We start from the raw sequence: 22,784 nt of genomic DNA, 5'->3' as shown, positions 1-22,784 counted from the left end.
GAAGGTTTGGTACACGTTGTCACGTACGATGCTTACAAACTAGGACATCTCGACATGTGATCACATGTGGAGATGTCTGGGTTTTTGGCATCCGACGTCACAACTTGCTCGAAACCTTCTCAATTTTTTACCACAGCCTCCACATACGATAACACGACGCCTCGACAAGTTTCATGATTTTCGGACTTCATTTGCATTTTATATAATTTAAAATCACATTTCCGGCAAGTACCTCGACATGTTACGTCAACGAGATGCTCGAGATTTCATGTGAATTCCTGGATACGGCCTAAACATACCCTAAATATCACGAGTATCAATTTTTGGATGACCAAAGTCTATTATTCCATGTACCTTCAGTTCAAATTTGAAATATCCCGAAAAATTCGACGAAACGAAATAAACTAATGAAATATATAAAAAAAAGTCAAAATTGCCCCAAATTTAAAAATAGAGTTTGAAATACTGTCACAAGGCCCCATGAAAAAAATTGGGCCCAAAATAAAAATTTTTTTTTGCCGAGTGCCATGCGGGGCACTCGGCAAAGTGAGCTTTGCCGAGTGCCGGCCTAGGAGGCACTCGGCAAAATAAGTTTTTTTTAAAAAAAAAAATTTGCCGAGTCCTTGGGGCTGGCACTCGGCAAAATAAGTTTAAAAAAAATATTTGCCGAGTGCCAGCCGTTAGGCACTCGGCAAAATCTGACGGTAGGTGGCCGCCGTCACGGGCCGGCCCAGTTTTGCCGAGTGCCGCGGCACTCGGCAAAGCCCAGTTTTGCCGAGAGCCAGGCTTTACCGAGTGCCTGGCACTCGACAAATTCACCTTTGCCGAGTGTTTTATTTTGCCGAGTGCGGCACTCGGCAAAATATTGCTTTGCCGAGTGCCCCGATAAAAAGCACTCGGCAAAGTCTCATGCACTCGGCAAAGTTCAGTTTTCCAGTAGTGCACTCCAGTTTAGCCACTTAGTTCTTGCAGGGATGTCGATGTGTGGCTCACCAGGCAGCTGCGAGAGATATTCCCAGAATTAATTAACTGGAGCTTTTGGATGGAGGACGGCAACATCATTCCACTTTGCCAGTTGAGACGTGGACAATACCAAATGGTCAGATCTTTGATGGCAGGGAGATATTCATGTGTTAGGAAGCCATCAAGACTTTCCAGCTTGTGGCACCATTCGGTAGTTAGGTGAGTGAGGAACGGGAATTTCCCAGTGCTGCGTCGTCTGGCCCAGCTAGCCAAGGGAAAGGTCAGTGGGTACCTGTTCAGAGTCTCTAATAGATATCAGACATGGACAGCCACTGATCTTGAGCTCCTGTAGCAATGGAAGGCTCCAATTTTGTAGGTCCATGGATGTGAGATGGTCACATGATAGATGCAAGATGGTAAGGGAACTGCAATCGATGCTGTCTAGGTTGCCAGAATTCTCCAGTTCGAGTTTTCTTATGGACGGGGCCAACAGATATGTGATGTTTGGACAATTGTACACCTTCAGTTCTTGAAGGGAAAAAGTTGAATCTTCCAAGAGTTCCATTCGTACTGATTTTACATTTCTGCAATGCGCGATCTCTATTTTTCTGATGGCAGGTACGTCCAATCTGCAATCACTTAGGTTCTGACACCCTTCAATGCTCAGTTCTGTTAATGATGATGACAAGATGGTGAGGGAACTACAATCATTGCTATCTCCGAGGCTCCCATAATTCTTCAGTTCGAGTTTTCTTATGGACAGGGCCAACAGATATGTGATGTTTGGACACTTGTCCACCTTCAGTTCTAGAAGGGAAAAAGTTGAATCTTCCAAGTGTTCAATTCGTACTGATTTTACATTTCTGCAATGCGCAATCTCTATTTTTCTGATGGCAGGTACGTCCAATCTGCAATCACTTAGGTTCTGACACCCTTCAATGCTCAGTTCTGTTACTGATGACAAAATTATACCAGAAAATGGCATGGCATTGAGTCCATCAGAACCAGAAAAGTAGGTTGGAAAATATTCACCTGGATAACCCTGGATGCGTACAAATTTCACATTGGTTGGAGGTTGTAGGGCTTGAAGCACTTCTATCACATTGTGCAATGGAATCACTTCTATCTCATTGTGCTCTGCAAGCACTTCTATCTCATTGAACTTTCGAGATATGAACGAAAACCAACTCAGAGTCAAACCAGTAAGATCTTTCCTCTTCCTAAGTTCCAGCTTTGCTGCATGATCCTTGCTTATTGCGCCTAGATTATATAAAACCAAATATTTTATATCTGGAAAATTGTTTATGAACCCAATTTGCTCTCCCAACTTCACAGCATCGACTTCCATTTGAAGAATACGTGATTCAAACTTTGCCAGATTGATCAGCTTACTGGCACCTATGTCGGGCAATCTTTGAAATGTGCATTTCCTGGCATACAAAATCTGCAAGTTATAGAGGCTCCAGAATGATGAAGGAACTTCATTGAAATGGTATTTTCCGGATATTTCAAGGTACCGGAGATGTTTCAGATTGCCTATCCTCTCTGGTAATTGTCTCAGTTTGAAGGCACAACAGAAAACACGCAGGCATCCAAGTTCATGAAACCAGCTAACCATCAAAGATAAAGGCTCACTCCAGACATACTTGTTGCAAAGCAGGGTGCGCAGCTTTGTGTGCTTGCATAGACTCATTAAGTCAGAACAGTCAACACCACTGCTTGATAGTATTGATAGGTGGCGAACGTTTGGAGGAACTTCTTTTATCCCACTTGTATTCTTTACAATGAAGCATTCGTCCTTGACACTAGAAGCGCCATGTCATGCATCAAGTCATGTATTACATATTTACCACGGAGTTTATGGAAGGACAGATTTACAAGGTCTTCAAAGTACTGCTCACCGATATGTTGAGGTGGAATGTGAAAGCATCTAGGCCCCTAGTTGGATTTCGGTGATTAATGACAATATAAGATTACTATGACTAACGTGTGTTTTACAGAAGCAATTAAGTTAGGTCATGGTAATAGAGATCAATTGGGCAATCGAGGTGGTCATGCCCCTACGATGGAAATCGTTTCGGTTTCAAAGGATGGACGACAAGGTTAAGGATGATTAGTTCTAAGTGTCGATTGTAGTTGGAGAGACACTTAGAGTAGTTAAGGACTTTGTTTTTCCTTTGACCGTACTATTAAGGGGGGTATGGACGGGTAGCTTGACCTAGGTGAGTCTAGTGAGTTAGGTGTGGTGCACACTTGTTAAAACTAGCACTAGGTAGCTCCACAACAGCCCTATGATCCTATGGAGCAAACTTCATTCACATATGATCGAGAGTTGGAAGTGAATGGAGGGTCAAATGCTGATCGAACGCTGGCTCCGGTGCGACCGGACGCTGGCCGCAGGGTCCGGTCAGTACATTTGATCAAGGTGATTACGCTCGGTGCGAACGGATGCTGGAATGGTCAAGTGACCGGACGCTGAGAGGCAGCGTCCGGTCGACTCTAGTAAGGTTCCAGACAAGGGAATCTGCGACTGGACGCGTCCGGTCAGTGCTGACCGGACCCTGAGGGTTCAGCGTTCGGTCGAGTACAGTAAGCATCCAGTGAGGGTTTAATGTGACCGGACGCGTCCGGTCAGTGGTGATCGGACCCTGCCAGCGTCCGGTCAACACTTAAACACTGGTTTACGGGTTGAACTGGCCAGAGCGTCCTGTCACCCCGCAGAAGCTCATAACGGTTCGTTTTTCAGGCTGCCTTATAAATAGAAGCTCCACTCGTGTGTGGAGTTACTTTTGCTCATTCCAACAGCTAAGAAACACGTTTGTGAGTGCCAAGAAGAGCCAGGTCCTAGTGAGGTGATTGAGATTTGAGAATCCAAGATAGTAGCCTCATTAGTGAATCAGGAGTAGCAAAGTGTGCATCCATCTTCTCATTCGGCTTCACGTGGTCAAGTGAGAGTTCGTGCTTGTTACTCTTGGTGATCGCCATCACCTAGATGGCTTGGTGGTGATTGGGAGCTTGGTGATCACCCGATGGAGCTTGTGGGTGACCCAACTCAAGTTGTGAGCGGGTTTGGGTGATTCACCGCGACGGAGTGTCGAAGAATCAACCCGTAGAGAGCACTTGATCCTTGCACGGATCAAGGGGGAGCTACGCCCTTGTGTGGGTGCTCCAACGAGGACTAGTGGGGAGTGGCGACTCTCCGATACATCGGCAAAACATCGCCGCGTTCCTCTCTCTATTTACTTTGAGCATTTACTTTGAGCATTTACTTTGAGCAATTCAATACTTGTCTTTACATTCATAGAATTGCCATGCTAGAGTAAGTTTGGAACATAGGTTGCAAGTCCGTTGTGTGTTAGATTAATAGAAATATTTTTCTAGGCACAAGGGGTTAATTGGGCTAACCGTAGGATTTAATTATTGTAAGAAAATTTAGAATTAGCCCAATTCACCCCCCTCTTGGGCATCTTGATCCTTTCAATTGGTATCGGAGCCTCGTGCTCACGTTTTAAGCTTAATCGCTTTGAGCAAGATGTCTCACGGGGATGGACCTCCTCCTATCTTTGAGGGAGATGACTTTCCATATTGGAAAATCCGCATGGATGTGTACTTAGAAGCTCTAGACGTTGGTATACTTAGAGCCGCCTCACAAGGCTTCCTAAAACCTCGGGATGCTACTAACTTACAAGGCGATGAGGTTAATTATGAAAAGTGGAATGCAAAGGCTCGAAACACCATCTTTAGAGGCCTTTGCAAAGATGTGTTCAATCGCGTAAGGAACCACAAAGACTCCCATACACTATGGTCTGACGTTTGTGCGCTCCATGAGGGAACCAAGAGTGAGCGTGAGGAACGCTATTTTTCTTGTAATTAAAAAGCTAAATTCATTTGAGATGCTTCCCAAAGAAAATGCTAATGAGATGTATTCACGTTTGAATGTTCTTGTAGAGGAAGTTAATGGGCTTGGACTTACTCAAATGTCACCATCCGACGTTGTGAGAAAGATCTTGAGTGTCCTCCTCATTGACAAATATGGGCATATTGTGACCGTGCTACATCAAGGTGATCTTTCCGCCGCTACACCGACACAAATCTTGGGAAAGATCAATACTCATGAGATGTACATGCACATCACGTCACAAGATGGCTCATCCTCTACAAAGAAGAAAGAGAAGGACTTAGCATTCAAAGCTAGCCAAGATAAGGGCAAAGCAAGACTTGAGTATGAGAGCTCAAGTGATGAAGAAGCTGATGATGAAAGTCTTGCTCTCATGGTGAAAAAGACCGCCAAGATGGTAAAGAAGCTCAACAAGAGTGGCATCAAGTTCGATGGCAAGAAGAAGAAGTTCTTCACAAGCTCAAGAAGAAAGCCAATCTCTGAGATGGATTGCTACAATTATGGAGAACTTGGCCATCTAACTCATCAATGCACAAAGCCCAAGAAAGACAAGTTCAAGAACAAGAACAAGGGCAAGAAAGATGACTCAAGCAATGAAGATGAAGATGAGAAGAAAAAGAACAAGCCATACAAGAAGAGAGATGGCAAAAAGAGGGACTTCTACAAGAAGAAGAAGAGTAGAAAGGCCTACATCGTCGGTGATTGGCTCACGGACATTGATTCTTCTAGTGGATCATCCGATGATGATAGTGACAATGAGAAGGTGGCCGCTATTGCTATTGATCTTCCATCTTCACCGCCACCATCACCATCATCCTCTACACACCTATGCCTTATGGTCAAGGGTGAACGCAAGGTAACTAATAATGATGATAGTAGTGATGATGAGCAAGCTAGTGATGGTGATAGCGATAGCGATGATGATGATTCACCTTCATATGATGATCTTGTCAAAATACTAAGAAAATACACTAAGATCATTAGAAAGAGTAGTGCTAAAAATGAAAAGCTTGATGCTAAAAATGATTCACTCTTAGCAAAATGTGATATATTGGAAAAGACTAATGATGAGCTTAAAGAAACAAATGATGCTATATCATCCAAACTCAAGGAGCTCAAATCTTCTAAGAAAGAGCTTAAAGATAAACATGATAAACTTGAGTGGGTGCGCAATGAGCTCATCACTAGCCACAACAAGCTAAAAGATGAATATACAACTCTAAAGATCAATTATGATACTCTTGTTATTGCTAAAAATTTTTTACCAAATGAGCCACATGATGCTACTAACCATGTTGTTAAGATTGATATAGCTACATTATGTGATGATTTAATTGATGTGAGCATTGAGCAAGGAACTAGTGGCAAAGGCAAGAAAGTGGTTGAGTGCAATGACTATGATGAATATGTCAAGCTCAAGAATGCAAATGAAAAGCTCATAAAAGATCTTGAAGAGATGAAAAGCCACAACACCATTGGGCTAGAAATTCTTGATCACGATGAAGAGTTGATCCTTGAGAATGAGAAGCTCAAAGAAGAGAACAAGAAGCTCAAGAAAGAGAAGAACAATGATGTTCTCAAGGAAGAGAACAAGAAGCTTAAGATGGAGAAAGAACATCTCAAGATTGGGTTGAGCAAGTTTGCTAGAGGCAAGCACCTCCAAAGTGAGCTACTCATGAACACCGTCATGAAGATGGATAGAAGTGGCATTAGATATGTGGCAAGTGTAGAGAAGAAGAAGGCTCAAGTTCAACAACAACAATCAAAGCCAAAGCCAAAGCCAAAGAGATGTTTTGAGTGTGGACAAGAAGGCCACTTTGCTCATGAGTGCCAAACTCCACCGCCACAACCCTTGCCTAAGCATGCTAGACCCTTTGCTTTCAATGCTCACTACATGCTTAGAAAGGATTCTAGTAGAAAGATGAAAGTCATGTTCTTAGGACCCCCTAACAAGAATAGGCCTAAGAAGATTTGGGTGGCTAAGTCACTTGTTGAGAAGGTGAAGGGCCCTCAACGCGTTTGGGTTCCTAAAGCTTAAATCTCTTGTGTGTAGGTGAACTACAAGACCGGTGGAAGTCATTGGGTTATTGATAGTGGTTGCACTCAACATATGACCGGTGATCCTCGTATGTTCACCTCACTAGATGAAGAGGTAGATGGACAAGAGAAAATAACTTTTGGAGATAACTCAAAGGGCAAGGTTAAAGGATTGGGCAAAGTGGCAATATCAAATGATTATTCCATCTCCAATGTGCTATATGTTGCTTCATTGAGCTTCAACTTGCTATCCGTTGAACAATTATGTGATCTTGGCTTCCAATGCTTGTTCACCGAGAAGAAGGTTGTTGTATCCAAGGTAGATGATAATCAAGTGATATTCAATGGATTTAGATACAACAACTTATATCTTGTGGACTTCACCTCCAAAGATGCAAATTTGAAGACTTGCCTATTCACCAAAACAACACTTGGGTGGGTATGGCATAGAAGACTTGCTCATGTTGGGATGAGCTCACTCAAGAAGCTTATGAAGAATGATTTGGTGAGAGGGTTAAAGGATGTGAAGTTTGAAAAGGACAAGCTTTGTAGTGCATGTCAAGCCGGCAAGCAAGTTGCAAATACTCATCCAACCAAAGCTTTCATGTCAACCACAAGAATGCTAGAACTCCTTCACATGGATTTATTTGGACCAACAACATACAAGAGTTTGGGAGGAAATCTTTATTGTCTTGTGATCGTTGATGACTATTCAAGGTATACATGGGTATTCTTCCTTCATGACAAATCTGAAGTTGCATCTTGTTTCAAGAAGTTTGCCAAGAGAGCTCAAAATGAATTTGAAGTGAAGCTCAAAAAGATTAGAAGTGACAATGGAAAAGAATTTGACAACACAAACATTGAAGCCTATTGTGATGAAGTTGGAATCAAACATGAAGTCTCCGCAACTTATACTCCTCAATAAAATGGTGTAGTTGAGAGGAAGAACCGGACATTGATCACTCTTGCAAGAACTATGCTTGATGAGTACAACACCCCCGAAGCTCTATGGGCGGAAGCAATCAACACCGCATGTTATGCATCCAACCACCTATTCCTTCAAAAGTTCCTTGGCAAGACACCTTATGAGTTGCTCAATGGGAAGAAGCCGGACGTCTCCTTTATGGTGTTTGGTTGCAAATGCTACATCTACAAGAAGCGGCAACACCTAGGGAAGTTCCAAAGACATTGTGATATTGGTTTTCTTATTGGTTACTCATCAAAGTCCAAAGCATATAGAGTATTTAATCATGCCACTGGCTTGGTTGAAGAAACATATGATGTGAAATTTGATGAATCTAACGGCTCCCAAGGAGCACATGAGAATCTTGATGATGTAGGTGATGAACCATTGAGGGAGGCTATGAAGAATATTCCGGTGGGAGACATCAAGCCAAAAGATGATGAAGATGATGTACAAGTCATTGATCAACCTTATTCATCAAGTGTGCCACAAGATGGTGAAAAAGATGGGAGAGTAGAAAATAAAGATACTCATATCTCCCATGAGCAAATGGTGGTACAAGCACAAGATATTGATGCTCCACAACCTCCTCCTCAAGTAGTCAATAGAAGAAATACACCTCTCCTACAAGATCATCCATAAGATCTCATCATAGGGAGTCCATCAAAGGGTGTAATGACTCGATCTCAAAAACTTACTTCATTTATTGCTCATCACTCTTTTGTCTCTTGCTATGAGCCTACCAAGGTAGAAGAAGCTCTTAAAGATCCGATTGGATCAATGCCATGCATGAAGAGTTGAACAATTTCACTCGCAATGAAGTTTGGACTCTTGAAGAGCGACCAAAAGGTGTAAGAGCCATTGGAACAAAGTGGGTGTTTCATAACAAGCAAGATGATCAAGGTGTCGTTGTGAGGAACAAGGCAAGACTAGTTGCAAAGGGGTTCTCCCAAGTTGAAGGTTTGGATTTTGGAGAGACCTTTGCACCGGTTGCAAGATTAGAAGCCATCCGTATCCTACTTGCATATGCATCACATCATGAAATGAAACTATATCAAATAGATGTAAAAAGTGCATTTTTAAATGGCTTTATTAATGAACTAGTCTATGTTGATCAACCTCCCGGGTTTGAAGACCCTAGATATCCTAATCATGTTTATAGGTTGTCCAAGGCACTATATGGACTTAAGCAAGCCCCAAGAGCTTGGTATGAGCGCCTTCGGGACTTCCTCATTGAGAAGGGCTTCACCATTGGGAAGGTCGACACCACACTATTTACCAAGAAGCTTGATGGATACATCTTCATTTGTTAAGTATATGTTGATGATATCATCTTTGGATCATCAAATGAAGACTCATGCAAAGAATTTAGTGAATTAATGTCGAAGGAGTTTGAGATGTCAATGATTGGTAAACTTACATTTTTTCTTGGTTTTCAAGTCAAGCAAATGAAAGAAGGCATTTTCATCTCTCAAGAGAAATACACAAAAGATCTTCTCAAGAGATTCAAGATGGATGAATGTAAGCCAATCAAGACACCAATGCCTACCAATGGACATCTCGACCTAGATGAGAGAGGTAACCCGGTTGATCAAACTCTCTACCGTTCTATGATTGGTAGCTTGTTATATTTAACTGCATCTAGGCCCGACATCATGTTTAGTGTATGTATGTGTGCTAGATTTCAAGCTAATCCTAAGGAAACACATTTAATTGCCATAAAAAGAATCCTTAGGTATATTAAGCACACACCAAGCATTGGCCTTTGGTATCCCAAAAGAGCTATATTTGAATTAGTTGGCTATTCCGATTCGGATTATGCCGGTTGCAAAGTTGATAGAAAGAGCACATCCGGAGGGTGCCATTTGCTTGGTAGATCACTTGTGTCTTGGTCCTCCAAGAAATAAAATAGTGTGGCTTTGTCCACCACCGAAGCGGAATACATTGCCGCGGGTGCTTGTTGTGCACAAATTTTATACATGAAACAAACTTTGCTAGACTATGGTGTAGTTCTAGAAAAGGTACCTCTTTTGTGCGACAATGAAAGTGCGGTAAAACTTGCAAATAATCTAGTTCAACACTCTCGCACCAAGCACATAGATATCCGCCATCACTTTCTAAGAGATCATGTTGCTAAAAATGATATATCACTAGAAGGTGTAAGAACCGAAGATCAATTAGCGGATATCTTCACTAAACCGCTAGATGAGGCTACATTTTGTAGATTGCGGAGTGAGCTCAATGTACTTGATTTTAGTAACTTCACTAAAAATTGAGCTTGTGTTCTCCCTTGCATTCATTGTAATATACAACATGTTTAATTTTTGGTAATGCATATAGGGCGTGTCTAACATGGTTAAGATAACCGCCGAAAAGCATGTGAAGAAGCTTAACCTTGGATCAAACTTGACAAGCAACTAGATTTACTTACAAGTATTGCATATGCTTGGATGTTGTTTTGTCGTTTTGTTCCTTTTGCCCTCTTATTGCCTATTTTCTTAAAAAGAATTATAGCCTAAGGCAAAATATTTTGAAAAACTTGAGGGTTTGAGAGAGGTCACTCACATCAGTCCCAATTGGTGTTTATTTGGATCTTATTCATGTTGGGACTTGATTGGGAATAGGTAGCGTGGAGGAACATTGAAGATTTGCTGGAAAAGAGTGACCGGACGCTGCACCGGACTCTGCAGTCCAGCGTCCGGTCAGTTCACAGGAGGTGAACAGAAGCTGAAGGAGTGACCGGACTCTGCGTTTGTGCGTCCGGTCAGGAAGGGTTCCAGCGTCCGATCGATCTACATGGCGTTCAAGGCAACTAACCGGACCCTGCCTACGTCCGGTCATGGACCACCGGACGCGTCCGGTCATGATTCCAGAGGAATTGGACCTCTCTGGAATCGACCAGACGCTGGGTAGTAGCGTCCGGTCGCTACCACTAGAGCGTCCGGTCAGTAGATCTCGTGCGGCTTTAGGACTCTTTATCTGTTTCCTTTCTTGTCACGTCGGGGGACCCTATTTAATCTAATCCGGCCGTACCCTTTGCCCCATCCGATTCGTGCCCTAGCCGCCGACGCCGCCGCAACTCCGCCGCGCCAGCTTGCCGCGCCATAGCCGCCGAGCCCCGCAGCCGCCGTGCCACCACGACCGAGCGCCACCGCAGCCGCTCGCCACCGCTGTCCTACGCAGCCAGCACCTCCCCAAGCCACACCGTGTCTCCCCGTGCTCCCAAGGCGCCTATCCACGCAAGCCTCGCCAGAGCCGCTCCTTGCCTCGCCGCCGTGTCTCCTCCACGGCAGTGCAGTCCACGTCCAGCGTCGGTAAGGCCCTGCTTGTACCCTAGCAATCCAAATTTCCATCTTGCCGCGACTTAGCAATTCGTCATAGCATTGACTTCAATTGCATCCAGGGCTGTCAATTCACCGCTCATCGTGAACCCTAACCCTAGCGGTCCCGGTGTCCCCCCCGCATGTCACTTCTCTTTTCATCGGATCGTCGGTTCATCAGGTAGCAAGCCATTCATTTCTATTTTGCATCTAAATTGCTTGCTCTCATAGGATTTCACACCTTTTAGATATATCGTATTTACTTGTATATCCATCTATTCCATCGCGCAGTGAGTCGGTGCCATTGAGGTGACAGGTACAGTTGTCAGTTAACTCGGAGCCAAGCTCGCGAGTACGGATCGAGGCCAAGCCTTGAAAGTGTCAGTGGACAGTTGATCTTGTCAGTAGTAGTTTTTCTCTTGTTAGATCAGATGGCTCGCACCAAGAACGTTGGTGGTGGTCCAGGAGATGACGATTGGAGGCCCCCGCCTCGCTTGCCCACAGGAACCAAAGGCAAGGCGACGAAGCATGTTACATCAAAGAAGCGCAAGTATCCTGATGTAGAGACAGCGAGAGCAGCAGTAGTCGCTGAGGCTGTAGAGCATGCCGAGAGAGGAGGTACCCACAGTGGAGTTGTCATTGCAGATCATCTGGCACCAGACGCGCAGGGCAGACTTGAGCAGATTGAGCGTCTTCATGGTAGTCCAGCTGGAACTGTTATGATGGTAGGACGACGTCTTCCTGTTGTGGATCCTCAGCCTCAGGGGGAGTCACAGGAGGAGTCACAGCAGCAGCCCTCACCACCAGAGCCACAGCCAGCTCAGGAGACATAGGAGGGACAGCAGTCACAGCAGCCTCAGGAGGGTGAGGAGGGCCAGCAGGTCGAGGAGACCGAGCAGACACCCCAGCCACTACTACACCGCTCTAGTCGTTCCCGTGTTCTAGTCTCACCGAGGCCACCGACTCAGTGGAGGGGATCACATCCACCGCCTAGACCACAGGGTCTGCCTCTAGTGACCCATCTTGACTTGAGGGCCGCCACGGCCAAGCAGGTCCGACAGCTGAGGTTTGTAGAGTTTGAGGTGTGGTTTCCTCTGAGGAGAGATGAGAGAGTAGCAGAGGGTTTCTATACACCGCTCCAGGAAGACTTCTATAATACATATCTGAACAGTGGGGTAGTCTTCCGATCTCAGAGAGTCTGCAGTATTGAGGCTATTGTAGCGTAGCTGGAGAGCATATTCGCCCCTACTTATCATATTTGCCAGGGCTGACAGATCTAATTGGTCGGACAGGATTGTATGTACCATCTTGGGTTCGGCAGTTCTATGCTTCGCTCTATGTTGACCCGTATCATAACTTCATACACTTTGCATTCAGAGGCAGAGACTACAGGGTGATGAGTTTTAGGGCCAAGGAGATACTGAGCCTACAGGAGCAGCCTGTCAGGTTACATGAGGTGTGTTATGGACAGCAAGAGCCTCCCAGGCGTCCTCATGGTGGTATGGTGCCCCCTACAGATCTTGTGCGCCATTGCTTCAAGGAGCCTTTTGGTGAAGGGTCGAGGAGGAACCCTAGTGATCTTACTCCTACAGCTCGAGTGCTAGAGGCTATCATTAGGAGGACACTACTTCCTAGGTTGGGATACAGAGAGGGCTTGACTCGTCTCCAGCTTTGGCTCCTCAACGCCCTGATGCAGCAGACCGTGTTCGACATTTGGGACCTCCTTCTATCAGAGATGGAGGATACTATAGCTGAGGGCTTCAAGGGTCGCAGGCAGCTTCCATATGCACATTGGATCACATTCCTGATGCTTAAGGCTGTGCAGGTTAGGACCCCAGAGATGGTTGCCGAGTACAGAGGTGCCACCATAGAGTTTCCAGCTTATAACATGGCACAGAGGATCAGGCACAGCACACCACAGGCACCCACTCAGCCTAGCCATCGTCCAGATGTACCAGAGTTCGTAGCTCAGCAGAACGAGATTATCAGAGGCATAGCCGCTACTGAGGAGGAGCAGCTTGAGACTCAGGAGGAGAGGACCGAGTCTAGTGACAGTTCGGATGATGACTACTGGCCTATTCCTCAGATGCCTCCACGCAGACATGATGCAGAGGCCGGCAGTTCCAGCTCAGCTCCACCTGCACCACAGATGGACCCCACTTTGATTGCTATTCTTGAGCGGATGCAGCAGGATCAGGCACGACAGGCTCAGGAGACCGCTGCCAACTTTGCACAGTTTCAGGCTCATTAGGATGAGTTCCAGTGGCAGTAGCAGCTCCTTCAGCAGCAGCAGCAGTAGATGCATCAGCAGCAGTAACTCATGCAGCAGTAGCTTATGGGATTTATGCAGCATGTAGTAACAGCACTTGGGGCCCACAGCCACAGCTTTTGCCCCAGCTTGCTCAGCCTGCCACCACTACGACGACTCTAGCAGTACAGCCTAGTGGGCTTCAGAGTCAGGGACAGCCTCCAGCTCCGTTTGCCTCTCCCACAGTACAGGTGTCCTAGTGGTTATCCTCGCCAGTGTTAGCCCCGTGTTTCACACCACTTCAGATGGGCTTCACACCAGAGCAGTCATCCTCGCTTTTTGTGCCTAACACGTCAGTCTCCAGGAGTCTTGGAGCATCTTTCAGCGAGTTGATAGGCATGCCTACACTGCCACATATGCATGTCGTCGGTCCTTCTACAGCAGCTCCAGTCATCATGACTACTCAGAGGCTCCCATCTTCTATCGCATCTTCAGATCCTATAACAGATATTCTAGCAGCTTCACAGGCAGTACCTACCCTAGCTCAGACCCAGACCGCTTCAGCGACGCTTCCTGCCACAGAGGGTCAGTCAGTACAAAGCTTAGGGTCAGATGATGATGGTGCCCAGTTCTAGCTTGCCCCTCGTACCTCAGCGCCTGGCTCGTCCGCTGCAGCTCCGCCGATCGACCCTTAGGTTTTGGTGTTTGACGCCAAAGGGGGAGAGGATTCGAGTATGTAGACTCAGGGGGAGCGACGTTTAGGGGGAGCCTAATTAGCTATTAGTCTATTATATACATTTGGAGCTTTATTTGTGTGATACACTATTACTATTATGCATTCGTGTGTTTACTTTCATGCATACTATTATATCTATGTGATAGTGATATCTACATGATTGTGATATATGACATGTGTGCTCTCTACTTTGAATTCCTTTATATGTCATATCATTTGTGTTATGCTCATTTGCCGTTGCTTCCGTGTTTATACTCCGATGCAAATGAGCTTTATTACTTGTACTCTTGCTTAATTCATATCCTTTGAGTACATTGTGTTGGCTTGGGTCATATAAGCTTGCCTAACTCTTTTGTTCTTAATGACAAAAGCTTATATGAACAAAGCCCGTCAAAAACCTCACTATTTCACATACTCGAGGTGGTATTGTCATCAATCACCAAAAAGGAGGAGAATGAAAGCATCTAGACCCCTAGTTGGATTTCGGTGATTAATGACAATATAAAATTATTATGACTAACGTGTGTTTTGCAGAAGCAATTAAGTTAGGTCATGGTAATGGAGATCAATTGGGCAATCGAGGTGGTCATGCCCCTACGATGGAAATCGTTTCGGTTTCAAAGGATGGACGACAAGGTTAAGGATAACTAGTTCTAAGTGTCGATTGGAGTTGGAGAGACACTTAGAGTAGTTAAGGACTTTGTTTTTCCTTTGGCCGTACTATTAAGGGGGTATGGACGGGTAGCTTGACCTAGGTGAGTCTAGTGAGTTAGGTGTGGTGCACACTTGTTAAAACTAGCACTAGGTAGCTCCACAACAGCCCTATGATCCTATGGAGCAAACTTCATTCACATATGATCGAGAGTTGGAAGTGAATGGAGGGTCAAATACTGACCGGACGCTGGCTCCAGAGCGACCGAACGCTGGCCGCAGGGTCTGGTCAGTACATTTGATCAAGGTAATTGCGTTCGGTGCGATCGGACGCTGGAATGGTCAAGTGACCGGACGCTGAGAGGCAGCGTCCGGTCAACTCCAGTAAGGTTCTAGAAAGGGAATCTGCGACCGGACGCGTCCGGTCAGTGCTGACCGGACCCTGGGGTTCAGTGTCCGGTCGAGTACAGTAAGCATCCAGTGAGGGTTTAATGCAACCGGACGCGTCCGGTCAGTGGTGATCGGACCCTGCCCGCGTCCAGTCAACACTTAAACACTGGTTTGCGGGTTGAACTGACCGGAGCGTCCGGTCAACATGACCGGAGCGTCCGGTCACCCCGCAGAAGCTCATAACGGTTCGTTTTTCAGGCTACCTTATAAATAGAAGCTCCACTCGTGTGCGGAGTTATTTTTGCTCATTCCAACAGCTGAGAAAGATGTTTGTGAGTGTCAAGAAGAGCAAGGTCCTAGTGAGGTGATTGAGATTTGAGAATCCAAGAGAGTAGCCTCATTAGTGAATCAAGAGTAGCAAAGTGTGCATCCATCTTCTTATTAGGCTTCGCGTGGTCAAGTGAGAGTTCGTGCTTGTTACTCCTGGTGATCGCCATCACCTAGACGACTTGGTGGTGATTGGGAGCTTGGTGATCACCCGACGGAGCTTGTGGGTGACCCAACTCAAGTTGTGAGCGGTTTTGGGTGATTCGCCGCGACGGAGTGTCGAAGAATCAACCCGTAGAGAGCACTTGATCCTTGCGCGGATCAAGGGGGAGCTACACCCTTGCGCGGGTGCTCCAACGAGGACTAGTGGGGAGTGGCGACTCTCCGATACCTCGGCAAAACATCGCCGCGTTCCTCTCTCTCTCTATTTACTTTGAGCATTTACTTTGAGCATTTACTTTGAGCAATTCAATACTTGTCTTTACATTCATAGAATTGCCATGCTAGAGTAAGTTTAGAACATAGGTTGCAAGTCCGTTGTGCGTTAAATTAATAGAAACATTTTTCTAGGCACAAGGGGTTAATTGGGCTAACCGTAGGATTTAATTATTGCAAGAAAATTTAGAATTAGCCCAATTCACCCCCCCCCCTCTTGGGTATCTTGATCCTTTCAGAATGCTACCTTGAGGTTCCACAAATCCTTCTGCCACCCAAATTTCAGCTAGAGTAGCCTTCTTAAAATTGTAATATTTGGGGTATACAGCACAAAATGAGAAGCATCTCTTCAAATGGAAAGGTAGATACATGTAGCTCAACCGAAGAGTTGGCAAAATGTCGGTTTCCTTTTGTTCAATTTGCCACAGTTCGTTGTTTAGTATATCATTCCAATGTGCAGAGGTAAGGCTCTTTTGTAACAGCCTTCCAAATAGTTTTGGCGGCTAAAGGAGTACCCTTGAGCTTTACAAGTATGCTCTTACCAATCTGCTCTAACTGTGGATCAATGTGAGAATCCTCAGACCCAAACACACATAGTTTGAAAGAATCCCAAAGTACATCTTCTTTCAAGCCTTCCAATACAAAGGACTCCATCGTGCCCACTATATCAGCAACCTCTGCAAATCTAGTGGTCACCAGCAACATACTTCCCTTAAGTACTTTTGTGAGAGGTGCACAAAATTTCCTCCAACACTACCCATCATTCAAGGCAGCAGGCCAAATGTCATCAAGAATGAGCAAGAACCTTTTTTCCCAGCTTCTTCAGCAAGAACTTGTTGAAGATCGTCTAAATTATCGGCCGTTGCCTCTTTTCTAGATAGAGATTTTATGAGAACTTTAGTAAACCTCTCCTCATCGAAGTCATCCGAGACACAAATCCAAATGATATTATTGTCAAAGTGGGATTTAACACTTGGAAGTGTAGTGATCTCTTGGGCCAAAGTTTTTTTTCTCGAATATGCAAAGGCTTTGCGTATCATTGGATTAAGTAGAAGAGTTTAGACAAACATACAACACGCTTGTATCGAGCGCTGAAGGAGGTCAATCTAACACAGCCGTAGCTGGACTATCCTAGCAAAAGACCTCTAGATTCGATATTACATTAAAGGAAACAACTAATACCGACACAATGGTGTGACCTAGGAGGTGGACTTGCGTCCTCGCGGCTGCCTGAACCGAACAGCCGGGAAGAGCTCGTCTAGCGCTTTGGCTTCAGACCCAGTCAGGTCGCCGAAGAGCTTGTCATAGGCCGCCAGCTCCGACGCGAATGACGTTGATGGACCCTTGGTGAAGCCCATACGCTGCATGATCAGCACCTCACCTCGCTTGGAAGCAGGTACTCGAGAGAGGGGCTGAGCCGCCAACTGCCTGCTGCACCACGACATCACTGGCTTAGCAGGAGGCTGCTTTGGAGGCTGAGAGTCCCTCTTATGCGTCACTTCGTTGATGAAGCTATCGAGGCGGCGTTTGGCAGAGTCATCGTTGTCCTCGGTCGGGTGGGTATCCACCGGCGGTGAACTAGGAGGGCCAGCGTCCACCATGAGGTTCGGTGAGTCTACGGCCCAATGAATGGGGCGCGAAGGTGGTGTCCGCAACGCACAGGAGCCCACAGCCGCCGAGTCCTCATTGTCCAGCTTGGGGGGCGTCACTACCGGGGCCTCATCTTGTAGTTGGGGGGCCACCGGAGCTAACAACTGGCGCTCAAGAGAAGGCCACGCGACGATCCGACTACTGGCGAGTGAGGCTACAAATTCCTCTAGCATCGGGTCCTCCGTGATGTCGCGACCATGCGTGACATCCGGGTACAACATCAGCGTCAACGGGTCACGTTGGACACTGCCCGTCTCGCTGGACAGCTCACCGTGCCCAGGCTGAGCTTCAGCAGCAACTGAGGTGGAGGGCGGAGGTGTCTGTGCTGCCCCTGCCGACCGCCCGTGACGCCTCCGCCTTCGGCGCCGGCGACCACCGGTGGTAGGAACGGCGTTGGCCGGCTTGACCCTACCTGAGTCTTGCGAGCCACCATGGTCCGCCGCCCCAGCGGAGTAGGCGGGGTGCTACGGCTGGCGACCCATGGCTCTTGCATCGCCCGAGCTCCGAGAGCCCAAGCGCCTTGGCTGCTTGCAGTCGCGCGCAATGTCTCGAAATCCCCTGCACCACAAACATCGTTGGGGAAGCTTGCAGGTTGCCACCCTATGCGCGGAGGAGAGGCAATTGAGGCATTTGCCGAGAAGATCTGCCGGGATGCGCCTCGGTGGTCGACGACTCGCCGGCTGGCCTCCACTTGCGGGCCCTCGTGGCTTAGCTAAGGCAGCCGCTGGTCGCGTCTCCTGCCGGTGGAGGATATCCCGCCACCCGTCGGCGTTGGGGGCGGAGACCCGTCCACGGCGCTGGCGTGCCGGGATGCGGCCCTCCACTGGCCGAGCCGGCATGCCATACATCAGCTGTGGGCGCGGTCGACTGCATTTCCCCCGCCTTCGCCCAGCATCCTGGCGACCCGCCGCCGCACCGCCACGGCCCGACGTCAGAGGTTGAGTGTGCGGCAGGGACATCACAGGCAGCGTCGACGTCCTCGGCGGCTGCGGCTCCTGACGAACCGCGTCCAGGTAGGGGGTCATGGAGGTGGTCTGCACCTCTTCCGCATCGGAGTCGTCGAGGAGGTCGTCGTTCGCCCAACAACGGGCCTTGGGCCAAAGTAGTTTTTCCAACACCCCCGATTCCAACTATTGGCAAAACAGGAACAGATGGTATCCTTATTGGTTCAGTACTATCGGCTGCACTAGAAGCAGTTCTCTTCCGTTTGGAAGTAGACCTGCACCTGCTACTGCTACCATGGTCTGGTGCTGGTACACCAAACAATCTCATCACCTCCTTCAGTTCCTTGTCTCGACCAAGTATGTTTGGCTCAGTGCGGAAAGATGTGGTCGGTGGCCTGACCGATTTGTCAAACCGTGGAGTTGCCTCATGCATGCCCATCTTCTCAAGCTGGGCAGAAAGACGATCTAACCTGGTCTGTATATCAGTCACTTTGTTGAAGCTTCCATGAGTGACACTGTGAAAGAAGTCAATGAAAGAAGAGATCTGGGATGCATCGTTATTGCCCTCAATTTCCAGCTTCAGCTTATACCATCTGAACTCATCCAGAAGGTCCTCCGCATCATACACTGCATCCTTGAGGTTTGGAAGGAGCTGTGCCATAGAGGGTACATGGATCTTCCACTCTGCTCGATCAATGAGGTTGTACATTGCCGGTAGAGTATCAGTAAGGCGTCGAAGGTCACTATGCAACTGCAGTAGATCTTCTTGTTTAAGTTGTTGTTTCTCCTGTGATCCATTCCATTTGGAACGCATATATGAGACAGCAGATGTGACCAACTGGAACAAGTTACCAAACTCATTGATGCTACCAATCACTCCAATAGCCTTGGATAGGCTCATCCTGGCTTGTCGCCTTGTCCTGGCCAAATAATATAAGAGATGAGCGCACTCAGTTGAGCATTAGAGAAGTCAATCTTTATCAGTCATTTGGAGTTGAACACGTGGAACTTGCATGTCAATCTTACATATGAGTACAACGCAGGGACTTACATGAAGGAAAGCAATTAAATTAAGACAGAGGTTTGGTGATGTCAGATGCACCCAACTGCTGCAGCGGCTTAATTATGCCATTTGTTTAATTTGCAAGGCAACAACTGTAGGGGTCACTTGCTAGAACGGCACGGTGCAAGTAATCGGAGATACTTACTAATCGCCTAGTATTGTTTTGTTTGTTTATGTGAAGACAGCGAGGCTGGTCAGCTTATACAGACTGGTTTGTAAGAATAAAGAATCTGTGTCCGACGGAGGAGATTGGCTTTCCTCCACTGCTAGCTGGTCCGTTCTGATGCTGCCATGCTAAAATAATTAATATGCTTGTGGTAATATAATAAGCTTGCAGCAACAAAGTCATTTGCTTTGCCTGACTACAAATGTAGTACTAGATGCGACGATGAATGAAGGGATTAGTTTAATTGGGGCTTACCACTGCAAGGGCTGACGAAGATTCTGTTAGATCCCGATTCCCTTGCTCGCTCGGATCGGAGCTGCGACGGCCTCGCCTCGGTCAACTCACCCCGCCCCAGCCCCCAGACGCGCAAAGGGAGCGAGATGTTCTCGCCTCGCCTTCCTAGCTATGGCTATGGCAGCGTGCCTTTGGTCTCCGGTCTCCCTCAGGCCGGAATAATGATACGCCTACAAATGAGGTCCTGTTCGTCGCGCTCCACAATGCTGGTTCAGAAAGCACGATGACCACCGGACCGAACGGTGCCGCAGCGCCGAGAGGAGCAGCTCGTTCTTCTCTTGCCTTTTCTCTCACAAATCATTTCCCTTTCTAGATTTAGATTTGCTCAGCAACTCGAGAGCACGCCATGGAAGCTTTGCGCGTTTGCCTTGCTTGCTTGTTGGAAGTGGAACGGGAGGTAGGTGGTGTTGGGTGGACGTGTGGTCGCAGGTTAATTAGTCATACTGAAAGGCTCAACTTTTGCAGGCCGATCGATGGATGCCACATCGTCACACGATATAGATGCACGATGGTGAGGCCGGAACTACAATCACTCCGTCTCTCCGAGGTTCCCAGAAACGTCATTCAGTTCGAGTTTTCTTATATATGGATGGCATCAACAGATGTGTGATGTTTGGACAATTGTACGTACACCTTCAGTTCTTCAAGGGATGAAGTTGAATCTTCAAAGTGTGCAATTCGTACTGATTTTACATTTCTGCAATAATGTGCAATCTCTATTTTTTCTGATGGAAGCAGGTACGTAAGTTGGATGTAGAAATTGTACGTTCCAATCTGCAATCACTTATGTTCCGGCACCCTTCAATGCTCAGTTTTCTGTTAATAATGACAAAATTGTACCAGAAAACCACCAGCTTGGAAGATATATTCACCTGGATAACCCTCGACGTGCACAGCTTCGACATTGGTCGGAGGTTGTAGGGCCTGAAGCACTTGTATCTCATTGTGCTCCGGAGATCTCAAGAAAACCATCTTTTAGTGCTACTAGGTCAGGTGCATTTGAACGCGATATATAACATCCATTTCACTTGAACTCCAGCATTGAATTTGCTGGTAGCTTGAGATGGATCATCACAGACAGTACTGCACAAGCACAGCACAGCCTGTTCCATCTTTCAGAAACCAGAAGCCACATACCAAATATGAAGGCTGGTGGCATGGCACTGCTGGTCCTACGATAGAACATAGACCATTGGTCACCTGAACATTGATCCCCAACGAGGAACACCAGATCACTGATCACGCGGGCATGCTCAAGCTCCTCGCAGGCAAAACATGCTAGAACAAAAGCTGTTTTTTCCATGGAGTTGCTATTTGCGGCTACATTTATGCACGCAAAGCTCTACGTCCCATTTACATCAAAAGAAGATTACAAGCGAGCAACACACTATCCAAGTCATCGGTTATGCACTCGTGGAACTTAGAGTTCCGGCAGAGCAAGTCCAGGGTAATAATGTAGAAAAAGGGAAAGTACAGGATGCATAGTTTTCGAGTTTGACCGACCCAGAAGTGCAACACGGTCCTTCTGGATCACCTGAGCCAGGTTGTGATCAAACAGCTCACACCGAATCGGCATCTCCATCTCATAGAACGGATTCTTCAAAACATAAGTCCATGTACAGCTCATAAATCACTTTCAGCAGCATTTCCATATTTCGATCTCCAGTTTCGCATGCAACGAAAATTTTTGTCCCTGAATCAAGTGAAGCAATCAGAGGATATACTATACGTGAAAACAGGCCAATTTGGTTCAAATGATTATAGATCACAATCTCAAACAACCAAAAGATAACAGCATAAGTTAACTCTAGAGATAAATCAATCTACCCCAGCTGCACAATGGTTCAAATGAAATTATCCATGGCTCCAACAATTGTTTTGCAAATGGACTGTAATATGTTTCAAAATCTCCATTTTCTACCATAAGCATTCAAGCCCTCACTTCCCCGAAAAAAAATCTCACATGCTACAAAATCTTGCCGTTCCTTAGTTAAAAACACTGCTACTTAGCGCTGCCATAATTCTGACTTGAGTGGCAAAGGAATAGTAGATAATGGAAGTATTCCCACACATGTAATGGTCAGCACATAACCATATATGATTTGGTGCTATATGCAACATCAATGACATGTAGAAGGGGGGAAAGTAAAATTGTTCAAGTTTACGACCTACTGTATACTTAAATCAGAGCTTGTAAAACTTAATTGATTCAGTAAGTGTGCCCACACACACCAAGTATGCACTAGCTCAGAATTATAGGATGCAGACCAGATCTATGAACTGTTAAGCAGTTTACATACCTGTGAGGCATTGAAAGCAATGGAGATCAAAGTTATGAGCTTGTAAGAAATCAATGCCAGTACAGCCAGGGGTAGGGGAGAGTTGCTGGGAGATAGCATGCATCGAATGCCAGAGACTTGCTAATCTTAGACTGGCATTGGTATCCATCCTCCCTGTTGAACCATAGTCCTGGAGTGTGCAGGTTCTTCAGATGACATGGTTGACAGCTCGAGGTCTAGAATATCTCAATAAAGAAGAGAAAGGGGATACTAGGAACACACCTTGTAGTATATAAGGCCACCAGATTTGTTAATGATGAAAAGGTTATAGATAGCCTCTAGTGCCATAGTCACCAAAGAAGGCGGAGTAGAGATAAAAGTAAATTTCCTGTATCAGCTGCAAAGAAACATCCAGAGCC

The 22,784-nt window shown here is 46.4% G+C and overlaps 1 protein-coding gene and 1 pseudogene across 1 annotated transcript; both read right to left on the bottom strand.

The window, feature by feature from the left end:
- Positions 1 to 925: 925 nt before the first annotated feature.
- LOC136526629 (putative disease resistance protein RGA4) lies at positions 926 to 17,840 on the bottom strand (annotated as a pseudogene).
- A 5-nt stretch (positions 17,841 to 17,845) lies between these two features.
- On the bottom strand, positions 17,846 to 19,464 carry LOC136526628 (disease resistance RPP8-like protein 3). Its single transcript, XM_066519236.1, has 2 exons — positions 18,711 to 19,464; positions 17,846 to 18,177 (listed from the first exon to the last, which is right to left on the bottom strand). The coding sequence occupies exons 1-2, from the start codon at positions 19,462 to 19,464 to the stop codon at positions 17,846 to 17,848; spliced, it is 1,086 nt and encodes a 361-aa protein (XP_066375333.1).
- Between the last annotated feature and the right edge of the window lie 3,320 nt (positions 19,465 to 22,784).

This window comes from Miscanthus floridulus, chromosome 19 (genome assembly GCF_019320115.1).
Source record: "Miscanthus floridulus cultivar M001 chromosome 19, ASM1932011v1, whole genome shotgun sequence".
In the NCBI taxonomy this organism is placed as follows: Eukaryota; Viridiplantae; Streptophyta; class Magnoliopsida; order Poales; family Poaceae; genus Miscanthus; species Miscanthus floridulus.
This window is presented reverse-complemented; position numbering and strand designations above follow the sequence as displayed.